The following is a 17,291-nucleotide window of genomic DNA, read 5'->3' on the forward strand; positions in this document are numbered from 1 at the left end:
TATAGTGAGGGAGGGTGAACTATATTTTGTTTATACATCATTCCTGTAAATTTTTAACTTGGTAGCAAGATGCAGTTGAAAAAAGTATATGATTTTTGTCTATATTTTTTATCTTTGGTTATTATTCTAGATAAAAACAAGTAAGTAAAACAACCATTTAACTGTTGAAAATTAGTTTAAAACAACCATTTAAACTCTGGAAATAATTATCTTAAGATCACACAGCAAACGGAGAATCATTTGTTCAAAAAAAATCTGCTAAATCTCAGTAAGAACAAGAGTCTGTAGTATTTGAGCCATGACTCACTCCCACCCACCTCCCTGAGCTCAGCTTAAAGGAAGCTCTGCTCTGAGCAAGAGGGGCAGACTGTGGGTATCTCTCCTATCTTCTGACTTCTTGTTACAGATGCTTTCTTCCAGGCAGGTAAGGTCAAAAGGCCTAGGGCTCCTTTCCCTCACTCAGCCTTTACTGAGAGTGGAAGTCTATTCCAGGTGCAGCAGACTGAGAATACTGGGCCTCAGTTGCCCTGGGCCAGGCCTCATTCATAAGGCAGAAGTTCCATGCCAGGAAGAGAAAGTCATCCAACACCCCCACTCATAGAGCACAGATGTCACTCTGAGAGAGTTGAGTCACTGTCTCAGCCCCCGGTTCCTGTGCAGTGGCACAAAGGTTCTTCCAAAGGGAGAGGCAGGCCTTAAGAACAGAGAACCCTGTAGCTCTCCCAAGGGGACTGACTTTATTTGGAACAGAACTTGTGAAAAGATGTTGTTGAAAGTGATGAAGATCTTTGTGGTGAACAATTAAGAGGAGGCTAGTAGCTCCATGATACTAGTAGCAACAGTGAAATGGCAGACCAGTTAGAAGTTTAATGGAGAGAACCAGAAAAAGAGACAGCTAAGAAGAGCCCCCTGGGGTTGGAGCAAGCCTCACAGACTGGCAATACCTTGCCTCTGCAAAGATGCCCCACTTTTACTGGATCAGACTGTGGTACAATGTGTGGTCCCAGGGTGTGGCAGAAACAGTGGAATAGTTAATAGAGGCTAACAGCTGAGTGTGATATCGCTATAGGCAGATCAACAAACAGCTTATAAGGGGGGGACCCAAGAAAAAAATTGCCAGTGAGCCCAACTGAACCCACAGTCATTCCTGGTGGACAGAGAGACTGCACATGCTCAAGACAGCATCCTCTGAGAGAGATATCAGAGGCCGCACACTGCTGGGGAAATAGACTTCAATGGACTAGAGATAAAGAAGGACATTTTCTAATGATAAAAGGGTCAGTCTGTCCGGAAAACATAATTATATCCTAACAACAGAGCCTGAAAATGCATGAAGCAAAATTCGACAGAATTGAAGGGGGAAATAGACAGTTCAACAGTAATAGTTGGACACATCAATACCCCACTTTCAGTAATAGATAGAGCATCTAGGCAGAAGATCAACCAAGATGGAAGACGCCACAACACTGTGTATCAGCTGGACCTAACAGACATCTGTACTCTACCTAACAAGCAAAATACTCATTCTTCTCAAGTGCATATGGAACAGTCTCCAGGAAAGACCATATGGTAGGCCATAAAAAAAGTGAATTTTAAAGGATTGCAGCCATACAAAGTATGTTTTCCAACCATGGTGGAATGAAATTAGAAATCAGTTACAGAGGAAATGTGAGGAATTCACAAATATGTGGAAATTAAACACCGCATTTCTGAATAATCAGTGGATCAAAGAAGAAATCACAAAGGAAATTAGAAAATAATTTGAGATGAATTAAAGCAAAACCAAAACTTATGAGATGTAACTAACAACACTTAGAAGGTAATTTATAGCCACAAAAGCCTATATTAGATAAAAAAGATCTCAAATCAGTACCCTAACTGTCCACCTTAAGAGTCTAGAAAAAGAAGAGCAAACTAAACCCAAAGCAAGCAGAGAGAAGGAAATAATGATTAGAGCAGAAATAAATGAAATAGTATAGAAAAATAGAGAAAATTAACAAAACCAAAAGTTGATTCTTTGAAAATATCGACAAAATTGATAAACCTTTATCTAGTGCTGATCAAGAAAAAAAAAGAGAATACTCAAATTACTAAATCACAGATGATGTAGGGGAAATCACTACTGATCTTATGGAAATAAAAAAGATTATAAGAGGAATACTGTGAACAATATATTTGCCAACAGATTAGATGATTTAGGTGAAATAGGCAAATGCCTAGAAAGACAAACTACTGAAACTAACATAAAGAGAAATAAAAAATCTGAACAGACATACGTTTTGCAGGTTGAGTTGTTTCCCCAAAAAAGATATGTTGGAGTTCCAACTGCTGGTTACCTGTGAATGTGACCTTATTTGGAAATAAAGTCTTGGCAGATGTAATCAAGTTATGATGAGGTTACACTAAATTAGAGTGGGCCCTAGATCCAATGACTAATGTCCTTATAAGGAGAGTTGGAAACACAGACACACACCCAGGGAAGAAGGCCATGTAAAGATGGAGAAAGAAATTGGAGTTATGCTGTCATAAGCCAAGAAACACCAACGATTGCTAGGAAGAGCACCAGAAGCTAAGAAGAGGCAAGGAAGGCTCTTTCGTAGAGCTTTCAGAAGGAGCATGGCCCTGCTGACACCTTGATTTCAGACTTCTAGAATACAGAGATATGAGAGTATAAATTTCTGTTGTTTTAAACCATCCATTTTGGTAATATGTTGCAGTAGCCCTAGGAAACCAGTACAACCTAGAACAACTAAAGAGATTAATTAGTTGTTTTAAAAACTTCCATCCAAGAAAAGCCCGTGGCCACATCTCTTCACTGGTGATTCTACCAGATATTTTTAAAAGAAATAATATACCACTTCTTCACAAACTTTTCTGTAATAAAAAGAGGAAGAAAGATTTCCTCATTCTGTCGGGCCAGTATTACTTGAATACCAAAACCAGACAGAGACATCACAAGAAAACTGCAGACCAGTATCACTTACAAGTACCAATACAAAAATCCTCAACAAAATACTAGCAAACCAAATCTAGCAACATATATGTACATCCCTACCAAGTGAGATTTATCTCAGGAATGCAAGGTGAGTTTAACACCCCAAATCAGTTAATGTAATACAATGTATGAATAGAATAAGTGGCAGGAACCACATGATCATCTCAATAGATGCCCCCCAAAAAAGCATTTGACCAAATCCAGCACCTTTTCATGATTAAAAAAAAAAAAACCAACAAACTAGGAATAGAAGAGAACTTCCTCAACCTGACCTACAAAAATATACAGCTAACATACTTAATGGTAAAAGACTGAACAGTTTCCCCTAAAATCAGGAACAAGGCGAGGATATTCATTCTCACCACTTCTATTCAGCATTTTACAAGAAGTTCTAGCCTTGGCAGTTAGGCAATTAAAAGAAACCAGAGCTACCCAGATTGCAAAAAAAGAAAAGTATCTGTGTTTATAGATGACATGATGTTGTATATAGAAAATCCTAAGGAATCTACGAAACACTATTAAGAGTTAATAAGTTAGTTCAGTGAGGTTGCAGAATACAGCATTTAAAAAAAATTGTTGTATTTCTATACACTAGCAATGAACAATCTGAACACGAAATTAAGAAAACAATTACATTTACAGTAGCATCAAAAAGAATAAAATACTTAGAAATAAGTTTAACAAAAGTATAAATCTCATATACTATAAATTACAAAATAGTGTTGAAAGAAATTAAAGATGATCTAAACAAATGGGAAGACATCTCATGCTCATGGATTGGAAGACTTAATATTATGAAGATGGCATTACTCCCCAAAATGAACTGCAGATTGAACGCATTCCCTATCCAGACCCTGGTGGCTTCTTTGCAGAAATTGACAAGCTGATCCTAAAATTCATATGAAAAGTTAAGAGATCCCTAAATAGCTGAAACAATCTTATAAAAGAACAAATTGGGTGGGAGGCCTGGCACTCCCCAATTTCAGAACTTACTATAAAACTACAGTGATTGACATAGTGTGTTAGTCGCATGTTGATAGATATATAGATCAGTGGAATAGAATTGTGTCCAGAAGTAAAATTTATGGCCAGTGATTTTTCACAAAGGAAGTTGGATCCCTTTTGTATACCATACACAAAAATTTACTTGAAATGGATCATAAACCTAAAAGTAAATCCTAAAACTATAAAACTTTTGGAAGAAAACATAGGAGTAAATCTTCATGACCTTGGGTTGGCTGCTAGAGTTTTAGATACAATATCAAAAGCACAGATGACAAAAGAGAAACTAGATAAATTGGAATTCATTAAAATTAAAAACGTTTTTACTGCTAACAGTAGCATCAGTGAAGTGATAAGAAAGCTCACAGATGAGAGAAAGGTTTGCATAATTGTATAACTGATAATGGACTTGTATCCAGAGCATATCAAGAATTCTTACAACTCAACAACAAAAAGGTAAATAGCTCAATTAAAAACTGAGCAGGGGCCGGCCCGGTGGCACAAGCGGTTAAGTGCGTGCGCTCCACTGCGGTGGCCCGGGGTTCGCTGTTCGGATCCTGGGCGCGCACCGACGCACTGCTTGGCAAGCCATGCTGTGGCGGCGTCCCATATGAAGTGGAGGAGGATGGGCGTGGATGTTGGTCCAGGGCCGGTCTTCCTCGGCAAAAAAAGAGGAGGATTGACGGATGTTAGCACAGGGCTGATCTTCCTCACAAAAAAAAAAAAAACCTGGGCAAAGCATATGAATAGACATTTTTTGGAAGAAGGTGTTTGGCCAATAAGCACATGAGAAGATGCTCAACATCATTAGCTGTTAGGGAAATGCAAATATAAACCATGATGTACTCCTCCTCATGTTACTAGGATGGGTGTAATCAAAAAGGTAACAAGTGTTCGTAAGTATGCAGAGAAATCGGAACCCTCATTGCTGTTGGAAATATAATAAAATGGTGCAGCTACTTTGGAAAATGGTTTGGCAGCTCCTCAAAATGGTAAACATAGTTAACATATGATCCAGAAATCCCACTCATAAGTATATATCCAATAGATATGAAAATATACATCCACACAAAAACTTATACCCAAATATTAAAAGCAGCATTTTTTGTGTCATTGTAGCCAAAAAGTAGAAACATCTCATGTTTATCAACTGATGAATGGATAAAATATGGTATATCCATACAATGGAACATTATTTGGTAATAGAAAGGAAGTAAGTACTGATAAATGCTACAACTTAGATGAACCTTAGAAAAATTTTTCTGAGAGACAGAAGTCAGTCACCAAAAAACTGAATATTGTATGATTTCATTTATATGAAATGTTCAGAATAGACAGGTCTATAGAGACAAAAAGTAGTGTAGGGGTTGTCTAGGGTTGGGGCAAGTGGGAGAATGGGGAGTGACAGTTAATGGGTACAGGATTTCCTTTTGGGGTATGAAAATGTTTTAAAATTAGATTGTAGTGATGGACCCTCACCTCCGTGAATATACTAAAAAATCATTGAATTTTACACTTTAAATGGGTGAATTGTATGGTATGTGTATTATATCTCAGTAAAACTGTTTAAAAACAAAACAAATATGTGACTATAATTGATAGGAACCAACTAAAAGTAATCTGTATATTACAGAGTCCAGGTTGATAAAATAGGTAATTGTTAGATTCAAGAAAGAACATGTGGCACCTGCCTTGCTGAGTACTGCTAGATTAGTTGCTCTTTGTTGATTTAGATTAGAAAGTAGCCTGAATGCTACATCAAACGTAATTTAAGTATAGATATTCTGTTCAAAGTCTGATTGAACTGACTGAATGTAGGACTAAGGAGTTAAGTACAATTTATTCCATATAATGTCTGATTTTTAAAATTCGCTAAACAATGAAATGACATTAAAGTATAATACAGTTGAAGATTTTATTGGACTCTTTAATTAATACTTGTTCCTAATCCCTTTTAGATGTTAAATCTATATCAAAATTAGATTATTTTATTTGTAATTCATTTCAAAAAGTTATTCTTAATAATTTCTTTAGTCCATAAAAGAGAGTGTTGGCAAATGCAACTATAATAAAGGTTTTCGTAATGATTTATAACACTTAAAATATTTAAAAAAAATTTTTAAACAAGTTATGTGGCAACCTTAATATGTCTTATATGGAAATGTTAAGGGATCATTGTGAATTCTTCATATTAAACTCTTTGCAAAATACATATTTTAGTTGTGCTGTTGACAAAATTCAGGTGATGAAGAAATCATGGAAAGCTGGTTGCAAATATTGGGTGTATTTAAAATCTTTGAGGAAATCATTTGTGGATCATAACATGCCTTCAATGTCTTGTTTACTTTCTTTCCATTATGCCAAGGTATATGTGCTCATTTTTTAATTTAGAACCTGTTAAGTTTTCCAATATAAGTAAATGCATGTGTTGATACATAGCCGTGATTTGAAGTAAATTATATGCACTGGACCTTGAAGAACACTTAAAAGATGTACTTTGCTTTTCTTTTTATTTCTGTTATCATAGTTTCCTGTTTATTTATTAGCTAAAAGAGTGGGAGTAAGTGCAGAGCATTGTCGACCTAGTCCAGTGCTCCTGCACTCTGAGAGCAGATCCTGGGAGTCTTTGAGATGACTCTAGTGCAGACTTTTTGATCAGGACCCATATTTTGTATTGCAGACATGCTCAAACGTGTGTGTGTGTGTGTGTGTGTGTAAGATATTGAGATGTTTACCCTTAAGATACTAAAACGTTTACACTTAGAACATGCAATGTGCTCTATTTTTCAATTCTTTTTTCTAAGTGATAGTTTTGACCTGTTAATTTTACAGCCCACTAAAGATTTGAAAGATACAGTTTGCTAGGGACAGAATTATGAATTCAAATACATTCTCTTTGAGTTTTTCCCCCTAATGACTCTTTAAAAATGTTTGTTTTGTATCTGGAGAAAACAGATCTCATACTAGGAAGGCAAACATGATTCTCAAATGAGATTTGGAGTTTAAGGTATCTTTTTGTCTGAGTTGAGTTGTCTGTGAGCTATTTCTATAGTGTAATAAGAGCCAATATATTTGAATCCTCAAGGAAATTTTCACTTTAGTAATTATAGTTTAGAGTTTACCTGTAAATTTTAAATAAAACTCATGATCAAAAACTATGAATAAAACCACCCAAAGTATATTTTTATATTCACTTTGCTTTTATTCACTTTGCTTTTATACTTTTGTAGAGATAAATCTTATCCTGATTTGAAGTTTTAAAGTATTTTAGTTGTATTATAAACCTATTTGTCTTATCTGTTATCAACATTTGTCTTTGATTTTGCATCTGTGCTTTTGATATTGAATGGGGAAAGATTTTTGTGCAAATATTTCACCAAATATTTTTGCAGGGACACTTAGTCGGTCTGGATGAACCAGCTTCGGGAGCTGGGCAAGAAGCTCTGCTTAAACAAGAGCAAGCAAAAATCATTCGATTCGAGAGACAAGCAGAAGAGTTCCTCAATGCAGTCTTTTATAGAAAAGGTTGGTTCCAGTGAAGAATGATGTTTAGCGTCTGCTTGTCTTATATTAATCTCCTTAATTTCAATGTTATTTTTAAAAAGAGTTACTTTTAAAAATGTTTTTCTCTATTGATAATACACTTTATAATTCTCTACGTTTCTTTGGTCAAGTTAAACGTGGAATAGGGTAAGGTAACTCCTGTCTCTCCTTTTTGCTCTAAAGTGATGGTGCTATGTAAGATTTAGTTAAACAGTTCTTGAAAGTCTAAAAGTTGTAAGATCTCAGTAGTTCTATATTTTGTTAGACAAATTTTCTTACACATAAACAGTCACTGTTTTAATCACTGATAACTATGAAACCACCTGTGTAAAATTTTAGTAATTCCTCACTGAAATTTCATTTGGAGAGAAATTGTAAAGTTGTATCTTAAAATTAGATTTACAAGCATTTTTTCTTCTAGATATAGTCCTGTTTCCCTAAAATTTTTTTAATTATTAAAATTAGAAAAAGAAATTCATTATTATATAATAAAATTTTCCCCCATGCATTTGAGGTGGCATTTAATAGCTCCATCTCTTGCATTTTTCAATTTACCTTTCTCCTTGAAACTTCTGTAGGTTTGTTTTACATTTCTTTTCTCTGTCCACGAAACATAATTGCCATCAACCAAGACCTTCAGGAAGCTTCCCTTCATGATTTTTCTAGTCAAGAGTCTTTACCTTCAAGAAATTCTTTCTAAATGGATTTGTATTCTTTAGTTACACCTTTCCTCTAGTTTCAAGGTGGAGGTTACTATGATAGATTCTTTAAAAATTTTCTACAAACTCCTGATAATCCTGAATATTCTTATTTAATATTAAGCAGACTCAGTGATTCCACTTTCTTTAATATTTCTTCATATGTTCTGGTTTATACCTCTCATTCCTCTGGAAATTCCTTCGGAAGTTTAAAGGGTGATTTTTGCGTGTACACAAGTTAAAAGTCTGATAAGTGCTGATTCTAATGGGTTGGTTACAGTTGGAGACCAGCTGGGCTTCTCCTTAATCTGATCAGTATTTTCAAAAGGGAGTATGAGGTGAAGGGTCATATAAAATTAAGAAATGCACAAGATTATTGTTTTCAGTGGCACTATTTTAAAAAAATTTCTTTCATCAGCTCCCTAGGCAAAATTAAATCTTTTAGTACATCCTCACTTCTTTTCTACTACTATCTTGCATCCTCTAATCTAAAGCTCCCAATGGAGGCTCCCCTGCTCACCTTATCATCCCCATTAGAGTACCCTGAATTCCAAAATTATGTTCAAAATAGTAATTTTCTTAGTGTTATGATTATTTGATTGTTTTATTAAAGTAATTCACATTTAAATTATAAATGACTGATAGATCTGTTCTGTCAGTTTATTAACTAAATAAAATATCTTTACAGTTCCTCTCTCTGCTGCTCCTCTCCTTTAGAATGTGTACTGAGTCATGGGTCTAATCCTACAGCAAACTTCATTATCTTCATTAGGAATTCCTCTTCCTAATTTGCTTGGAGGAACCACTTTTCATCCACTCTTAGTTTAGAGGGAGTTAATAAGGTCAATCATAAGCGGATTCCTAAAGAGAGTTCTAGCCTGCTTCTCTACTGTTCCCATCCCTTTGTCATATAGGAATAATTTGTGGTAAAGTTCTTTTATAAGTGTTCTTATTTAGAAGTTAAACTTTTGAGCACATAACCTTTACGGGAGAAATTCTTACCTTGGAATCAGGCTCGAGATAGACTTTGAGAGATGAGAATCCTCTGAAATTTTATGTCAAGTTAAGTTTATATATTTGTCTGTATACTGGCATATGATGCTCAGAAAAAGAACTTGCTTTGTAATTGGAGCTTCCTTCCCCTTTGCTTTATGTATTAATATTGTTATTTTTAGATATTAATCTTCTTGGAAATGTCTCAAAGATGGGCATTAGTATTCTTCAAATTAATACCAACAGTGTTCAACATCCAGAGATATGACAGGCAATTTGGTCTGAAGAGACTATTTTATCTTTAATAAATAATTCAGGTATTTGAATTTAATCCTTTGTTTCCAAGTATTGCAAATTGTGTGTTTGAATAATTGAGTGTGAAAAGGTTATATATAGCTAGGTAGGAAGTATAGATGCAATAAAAGTAGGCTTTTGTGGTATGGACTCTGTAATTCCAATTTAAGAACAATATGCCCTCCACAACTGTCCTAATCATATTTCTTTTCAGCTTGCTTTGTCACTTGTGTTAGAAAATTTGACATTTTTTCAAAAGTTGGATTTGCATTTTTAAAACATACAGGTGTCTGTGGTGTAGCATTTACATGTTTTTCCTATCGTTTTCATTTTGATCTGATTTGTTGTTTTTATTTGACTCAATTGTGCATGTTTCCCTAGGCATGGCTAGGTTTGTAGATGTTGTGTGTTAAGTAAGTGAAAGAATGAAATGTGCAAGAAACTTTCAGAAGACATGGAAATTCAAATGGCAGAGATATTGATTCATAAACATGAATTATATTTCATGATTACGTTAGTCATTCAACAGAGAGGCAAAATATGCTGCAGGTATTTAAAGCTCAAAGGCAACAATTTATGGTCTTTATCCTAAAATCTTTGACTCTTCACAGATCTCTTTAATTATATTTATTAATCTGGTTAAACAGAGACGTCTCATAACTAACTTCATTTTGCTTTGTGGTTGGAAACTTTTTATGTATTACATATTCTCCAACTTTTCAGGGGATAAAAAAATACACTAATATATTAAAACTTGAAATTATATACTGTCTTTGATTTGGAGGATTGTATGCTGTGTAAGAAAAAATAGATCTTAAGTAGAAAGTTAAATGAATGTTAATAAGAAAACACAGTAGAGAGATTTAAAAAAAACAATGTATGGCTAAAATGTTTATTAAAACATTTACGGGGGGCAGGCCAGGTGGCATAGTGGTTAAGTTCACGTGCTCTGCTTCAGTGGCCCAGGCTTCGCGGGTTCGGATTCTGGGCACGGACCTACACACCACTCATCAAGCCATGCTGTGGTGGCATCTCATATACAAAATAGAGAAAGGCTGATACAGATGTTAAGTCAGGGACAATCTTCCTCAAGCAAAAAGAGGAAGATTGGTGGGGCCAGCCTGGTGGCAGTTAAGTGTGCACGCTCGCTTCGGCGGGCTGGGGTTCACAGGTTCAGATCCCGGGCGTGCACCAGTGCACCACTTGTCAAGCCATGCTGTGGTGGCGTCCCATATAAAGTAGAGAAAGATGGGCATGTATGTTAGCCCAGGGCCAATCTTCCTCAGCAAAAAAGAGGAGGATTGGCATCAGATGATAGCTCAGGGCCTATCTTCCTCACAAAAAAAGAAGATTAGCAGTGGAAGTTAGCTCAGGGCCAGTCTTCCTCACCTAAAAAAATATTTAAGAAACCATTGTCAGCCATTGTAGTAACTTCTGAACCTTACCTAATTGAATACCTTTATTCTTAAACCATCTAGCTTACTCATAGTCTCTCTTTATAGAGGAAACTCAGGGTCAGCAAAACTTAGTAGAACAGAAATGTCAGTATTGGTAGAGCAAACCTCATTAAACTCCAGACAATTAAATAAATATTCTGACTTTATAACTATCTTCTGGTATTGAATATTGTCCTTCAGAAGAAAATTACATGTTCTTAGGAGTCCTGTGAAGTTTTGATGATGTGTTTTTTTTTGGTGGAGATTTTAGATTTAATAGTAATGAGTCAGTTTTTCTCTAAATTTATAAATCAATCTAAGTTCCTTATAGCTCCAAAATAATATGGATTTTGGAGCTATAAAAAGAAATTTACCTTGTATAGTTATAATCTTTAAAAGACCAACGAAACTCAGGTGTTCTAAGAATAGTTCTAAAGCCTCACAAGTGTAGTGGGGAAGTAAAGGTCACGGGTGGAACATTAAGATCAGAGGGAGAGTTTTAATCAAGGGTCTACCACTAACCATCTATACAAATTTGAAGAGGCCGCTTACTCTTTAGATCCCATTTCCCTCATTTGGGAGGAAAAAAAAAGAACTGATTGATGGTGATTGATTTGATTGATCCACTTATTACTCAACTAATAAGAATGCATACTTTATACCAGGCAAGATTAGGTGCTGAGAATACAGAGATAGGCAAACTATATCTCTGCTCTCGAGAATCTTAGTGTCCCTGATAGTATGGTAATGATAGAGATGTGATGATAATACTTACATAAAACATTTTCCCTTTTATTTTACCCCATTTGACCTTCAACATCCCTTCCAGCACTGAAAGTTCTATGAGTTAATGAATTTGTAGGGTCTTTATTTTGAAATTAACACTGATTAGAAATTGATAACTTAGATGTTTATTTCATTACTTCCCTAGCTATTGGGTTTAATGGTTGACAGAGTGTATTTAAAGAACTCATGGAAGATACATGGTCTTAGGCTTTTGAGATTTGGAAGTTAAACCCCTAGCCTGAAATTAGGTTCTAAAATTGTGGTCTCCTGACCAGCAGCATCTAGAGACTTGTTAGAAATGCCAGTTCTTGGCTCACCCTGGAACTGCTGAATCAGTAACTCTGGGGATTCGACCCACCAATCTGTTTTTACAAGACCTCAAAATGATTTTGATGAACATTCAAGTGTGAGAACTATGGCCCTAGCCTATCATGTATCTTAATATTAAGTATCTCCTTTTATAATCTTGGTATGCCTTCAGTCTTGAACAGGAAGTAAATAAGCACTCATGAACTGAGTAATCCATTCTTCAACAATTTAGGAAGAGATAGCTGAGGAAAAATCTAGGGGAAACCAGATGTGACCTATAGGTGGTAAACAGGGGAGTAATTATTTCATAAAAGAAGGGTTTTGGGATTTCTGTATCAGGTAAGTGATTCTTGCCCATAAGATATACTATTTGTTATCTCTTTATGTGATTTCATAATCCCGGGGGGCGGGGGGGATGTTTAGAAATAATTTTATGAAAATTTTATTTTTTTAAGTCTGCAACTCATAAGCTTAGAGATTAAAAATATAAGAGGGAATACTGTTTTTAGGATATTGCATTTTAAGAAAACAAATAAAATGAAATTTTATGTTTGCTTGAAAGCTGTCTTTTTTAGTACATTGTCCCACTTTAAAAGTAAATAAATCTTTGTTTACAGACAGTCCCTGGGTCTCCGACCCCAATATTCCCCTAGTGGCCCGTGAGATCATGCAGCGAATGATCCAACAATTTGCTGCTGAATATACCTCAAAAAATAGCTCTACTCAGGACCCCAGCCAGCCCAATAGCACAAAGAACCAAAGCCTGCCGAAAGCATCTCCAGTCACCACCTCTCCCACGGCTGCAACTACTCAGAACCCTGTGCTCAGCAAACTTCTCATGGCTGACCAAGACTCACCTCTGGACCTTACTGTCAGAAAGTCTCAGTCAGAACATAGCGAACAAGGTATGGTTTGATGTCAAGATCTCCTCTGTCTAATCAGAGTACTTTAATTTGGGGAGAAAAACATTATTGACAAGTAGGGTACCGATTGTGATAATAGGATAAAAACTAATGTGATTGTTAGATTATTTCTGACTATGCAGTGATAGAGAAGTAGTACAGATAAAGTGGCTGTCTTACCCATCAGTAGTTCGTAGTCATGATTGATGTACCACTCAGGAAAGTTAGGTGGTTACAGTTCTTACTGATCTTTAAGTTACTTGATATTTTTATAAGCATTTTATACTTTCCAAAGCATTGTCATATCCATTGTTTTTAAGACCCCTATGAAAAATTTTTTCCCCTTATCCATCAATGTTCTAGCATTAGCATCTATCTGAGAAATAAATATATCATGTTAAGTGGAAGAAGTTATACTCTGCAAATGAGATTATGAGGCAAAAATATGTATTATTTGCATTTTTAAAAGAGAAACTGCTAGGGTTAGAAGTAATGAGAAGACAGTAGGCATACTTCAGGTTAAGTGTATTCAGTATTTTATAAATACACAAACACATACATACATACATGCACTGTACTATGAACTAACTTCAGAGTATTTCCAAAAGGTAATTTGGTGGTAAGGATCCTAATTAAGTGAAAAGGTTAAGAGGTTATCAGTTTTACTTAGCAAATATTTCTTGAGTCTTTGAAAAGTTTGCTCTCTTAAATAGATTAAGTATTCTTGTTGCTTTGCGATCTCATTTTACCTTTAATTTCACAAAGATGAAATGAGCATTTCAACTCTGCCATTGTTTGAACTGCTACAAATTGTAAATTGGTGATGTCTGTACTGAGATTTTATTGTCACAGAAATCACATAAGAGTCTGCTGAATGGTTATGAGATGTGTGGATTTATTGGTGAGAAATACATGTTTATTTTGCAAAGTAAATAATTTTCTTATTAGAACCAAAAGGACTTTCTTTTGCTTATTGTAAGTAATTTATGAAAGATTTACATTTAATGGACTGGCTTTAGTGGCTTCCTAAGGATTTTTTGTGTGTGTGTGTGTGTGAGGAAGATCAGCCCTGAGCTAACGTCCATGCTAATCCTCCTCGTTTTTTGCTGAGGAAGACCGGCTCTGAGCTAACATCTATTACCAGTCCTCCTCCTTTTTTTCCCCAAAGCCCCAGTAGATAGTTGTAGGTCATAGTTGCACATCCTTCTAGTTTGCTGTATGTGGGACGCAGCCTCAGCATGGCCGGAGAAGTGGTGCGTCGGTGTGCGCCCAGGATCCGAACCCGGGCCACCAGTAGTGGAGCGTGCGCACTTAACCACTAAGCCACGGGGCTGGCCCAAGAATTTTTTTTGAATAGTTTTCTTTTGCTTTTTTCTTATTTCTGTGTAGTGAACAGCAATCAAAATCTCTAAGTTCTGAGAGATTTCCTAGCAGGAGACCTCCTAGTTATTCTGTGTTCACATCAATCAGTGTACCTCTGCAAAGTTGTTACCATATTTGCAAAGTTATTCTCTGTTTTATTGAGGATTGTTTTCTTTGGCACAGATTGGTAGCTTTCATTAAAAATCTCTTTAAATATTACATTAAAAGCTTTGGCTTTACAATAGGAGAATGACAGCATAGAGGTTGTATGTAAAGTATTAATAACAGAGATTAACATACAAAGATACTTATTACAGCTACTGTTACGTTTAAGGAGGTATGTTATGTTGACAGCATGCACTTACCAAGAGACATTTGAACTAGATGATAGGATTATAGTGTATAGACTTCAAATGAACAAAATTTTTAAGATTGTATTTCCTAAGTGAATTTTAGTGAGTTTTCAACTAAATCACAGTATTTTTAGTGGTAGATTTAAAATATGTTGCCTAATTGATTAGGCAGAGTTAGAAGTCTTTATATAATACTGTCTTTGGTTGGAAAAATTTTAAAGTAGTGTGTTCGCTTGTTAGATATCTAATTGGGTTAGATGTCTAATAGGATACTTGGTTCTGTAAGATTACAATTATATTTTTAGAGACATTAATGACTCTACAAGGACAACGCTTGTTTTGTAATGAGTGTGGGTTTTTTGGTTTATAAACTCAGTTGTTTATTTATTTGTAATAGCCTGAAATAGGGAGTTACAGTGTCCTCAGATACAAGTCCTAAATGGGTTCTATATTGGGGCAGTTTTTAGCATAACTAGATAGCAAGGGCTCTCTGCTGGCCAACTGAAAATCCGCAGCATTGAGTATTAGCTTGCTTACTTAATTTTGGACTGAATGGCAGCTTTAAAAGTTGTCCAGACTGTGAGTTTTCTTTTCTAGACACGTCTATGAGGGGAAAAAAGTCTTTGTGGGAAAAGAAAATCTTCTAATTTTATGTTCTAATAACATGAATTGGTGATTTGGTCTAGCTTCAGTAAAAAAAAATGGTTAAACCTCTAGGCTGTTGTCAGTATCAAGACTATTTCATTCTTTCTTTCCTTAAAATTTGCCCACCAATTTATAATAGCTTATTAATCAAAAAACCTTGTTTTTATAAATATCAGCAAGTGAGTTTTGAATCTGCAGATTTTTCCAAAATATTGAATCCACGTACACAGTTTTTTTCAGATGTGTCCAAAAAGTAATGAGGACACATGCAAATTATAAACAATTAACAACTGATTGATCTTACAGACGATTTTGTATATATGTGTAATTTAACCATATAAACTTATATTTTAACATGACATTTGTATTCTTTAAAATTTTCTAAATCCAGCTTTCACATACTTTTAGTGTCTCAGGTAGACTTAGCTCTTGAGGAGTTTGGTTTTATAATTTGTATGACATTGTGGCATTAAAAACTTGTATGCTTTGATCAAGGAAATTTAGAAAATGAAGTCTAATAGTTCTATTGCAGAACCTCATACTGTGTGCACTGCTCTTTCTCATATCTCACTATATTTTAACATCTTTAGTGATGTGCTTTACCTTTTCTTTTGCCCTATTAATAAAATATTTAACCCTTGGAGATATTAGATATAACAAGCTTTGCTAAATTTTTGTTGCTTCAGGAGGGAAAATATCCTGATTTAATTAATGCATTGGTTTCATAACTCAAATATATGGCTGGTATGTCTGCTTAGTTGCCTCTGCCTACTGCTTTGTCATTTTTAGCCTTTTCAGTTCACATTTGCTCCTAGTTTTTAATATCCTCAGATGTTTCTTTGTGTCTCTACAGACGGTGTACTTGATCTATCCACTAAGAAAAGTCCATGTGCTGGCAGCACTTCCCTGAGCCATTCTCCAGGCTGCTCCAGTACTCAAGGGAACGGGTAAGGGAAAATATTTGTAGCCTTCCTCAGTTTTAGAGGGGACAGTTTATCAAAGATTGATGCCACTCTCCCTTGTACGTTTTAAAAATAAGTCCTTCAGAGTAACACCCTTATAGGTGAAACTTTATTAAAATTACTTAGAGTCTGTCAATCAAACAGTCTGTAAAATGTAGAATTGGCTAGTATAGATCAGTTTTGCGGTTTTAATACAAATACTAAATAATCAGGAATATGGCAAGAATGTCTTTGGACTTTTTGTTGTTGAGTGTTTAGGAGTGTGAAACCCAACCTAAATAATTCCACAGTTCAGATATAAAGTCAGTATTAGTGTGCTGAAGTTGTTGAATGAAAATTGGGCTCCAATATTTAACTTGGTATCTCTAATGGAGTATGTGGGGACTGTTCGTTTTTTTCTTGTTTGTTTTGTTTTGTTTGTTGATTTGAACTGCAGTTTTAACTGTGTCAGTTCAGGAAATGTAATTGTATGTAATTTTTGTGTTTTGAAGTAGATAAGATTGCTTGTAGTTGATGGATAACCATCTTATGCTGCCAAGACAGTATTACATGCTCAGTTTTGATAACTCTTAGCAGACTAAAGTGAATTTTCCGACCACCTAATTTTATAGTGTAAGAATTGTCTAATTCTCCCTCTATGTGTACGTAGTAACCATTTAGAAAAGTCAGATATTAATGAGGGTGTTTAGATGCCAAATTGGGAAGGCATTTCCATAAAACTGTGTTGTGACCAAAAATCTTCATCTAGGTATGAAAAATAACTTTGGTAAGTTAGTTAATATTTAGGTTTATTTAACTTTTAAAATATCAACATGGGGAAGTTGTTTAGATATTAAAGGAATAAATAGAAACTAAATGGACTAACCGTTTTCAACTTTTGATTACCTTCAAATTGAAGGATTCCTTTACTGACTTCTAAAATGCTCCCTTTATTTTCTCTAAAACTCCATCATTTTCCTTTTTCTTTCCTCCTTTATTCAGTCTAAAAATAACTTATTAATTTAATCCATT

General features: G+C 35.1%; 1 protein-coding gene across 8 annotated transcripts in view; it reads left to right on the forward strand.

Annotated features, from left to right (window-relative positions):
* The window catches only part of LCOR (ligand dependent nuclear receptor corepressor), a 134,311-nt gene that overhangs the window by 76,259 nt on the left and 40,761 nt on the right, over window positions 1–17,291 (forward strand). For 7 of the 8 annotated variants that reach the window (XM_087432356.1, XM_087432355.1, XM_087432357.1 and 4 more), the window contains 3 exons: window positions 7,390–7,522; window positions 12,674–12,961; window positions 16,172–16,265. In XM_087432356.1, the coding sequence (XP_087288482.1) occupies window positions 7,390–7,522; window positions 12,674–12,961; window positions 16,172–16,265 (515 nt within the window). The remainder of the gene's footprint in view (window positions 1–7,389; window positions 7,523–12,673; window positions 12,962–16,171; window positions 16,266–17,291) is intronic. The other variant, XM_014785609.2, reaches the window with a different exon arrangement.

This window comes from Ceratotherium simum, chromosome 6, assembly GCF_057802395.1.
Source record: "Ceratotherium simum simum isolate JZ-2026a chromosome 6, ASM5780239v1, whole genome shotgun sequence".
Classification (NCBI taxonomy): Eukaryota; Metazoa; Chordata; class Mammalia; order Perissodactyla; family Rhinocerotidae; genus Ceratotherium; species Ceratotherium simum.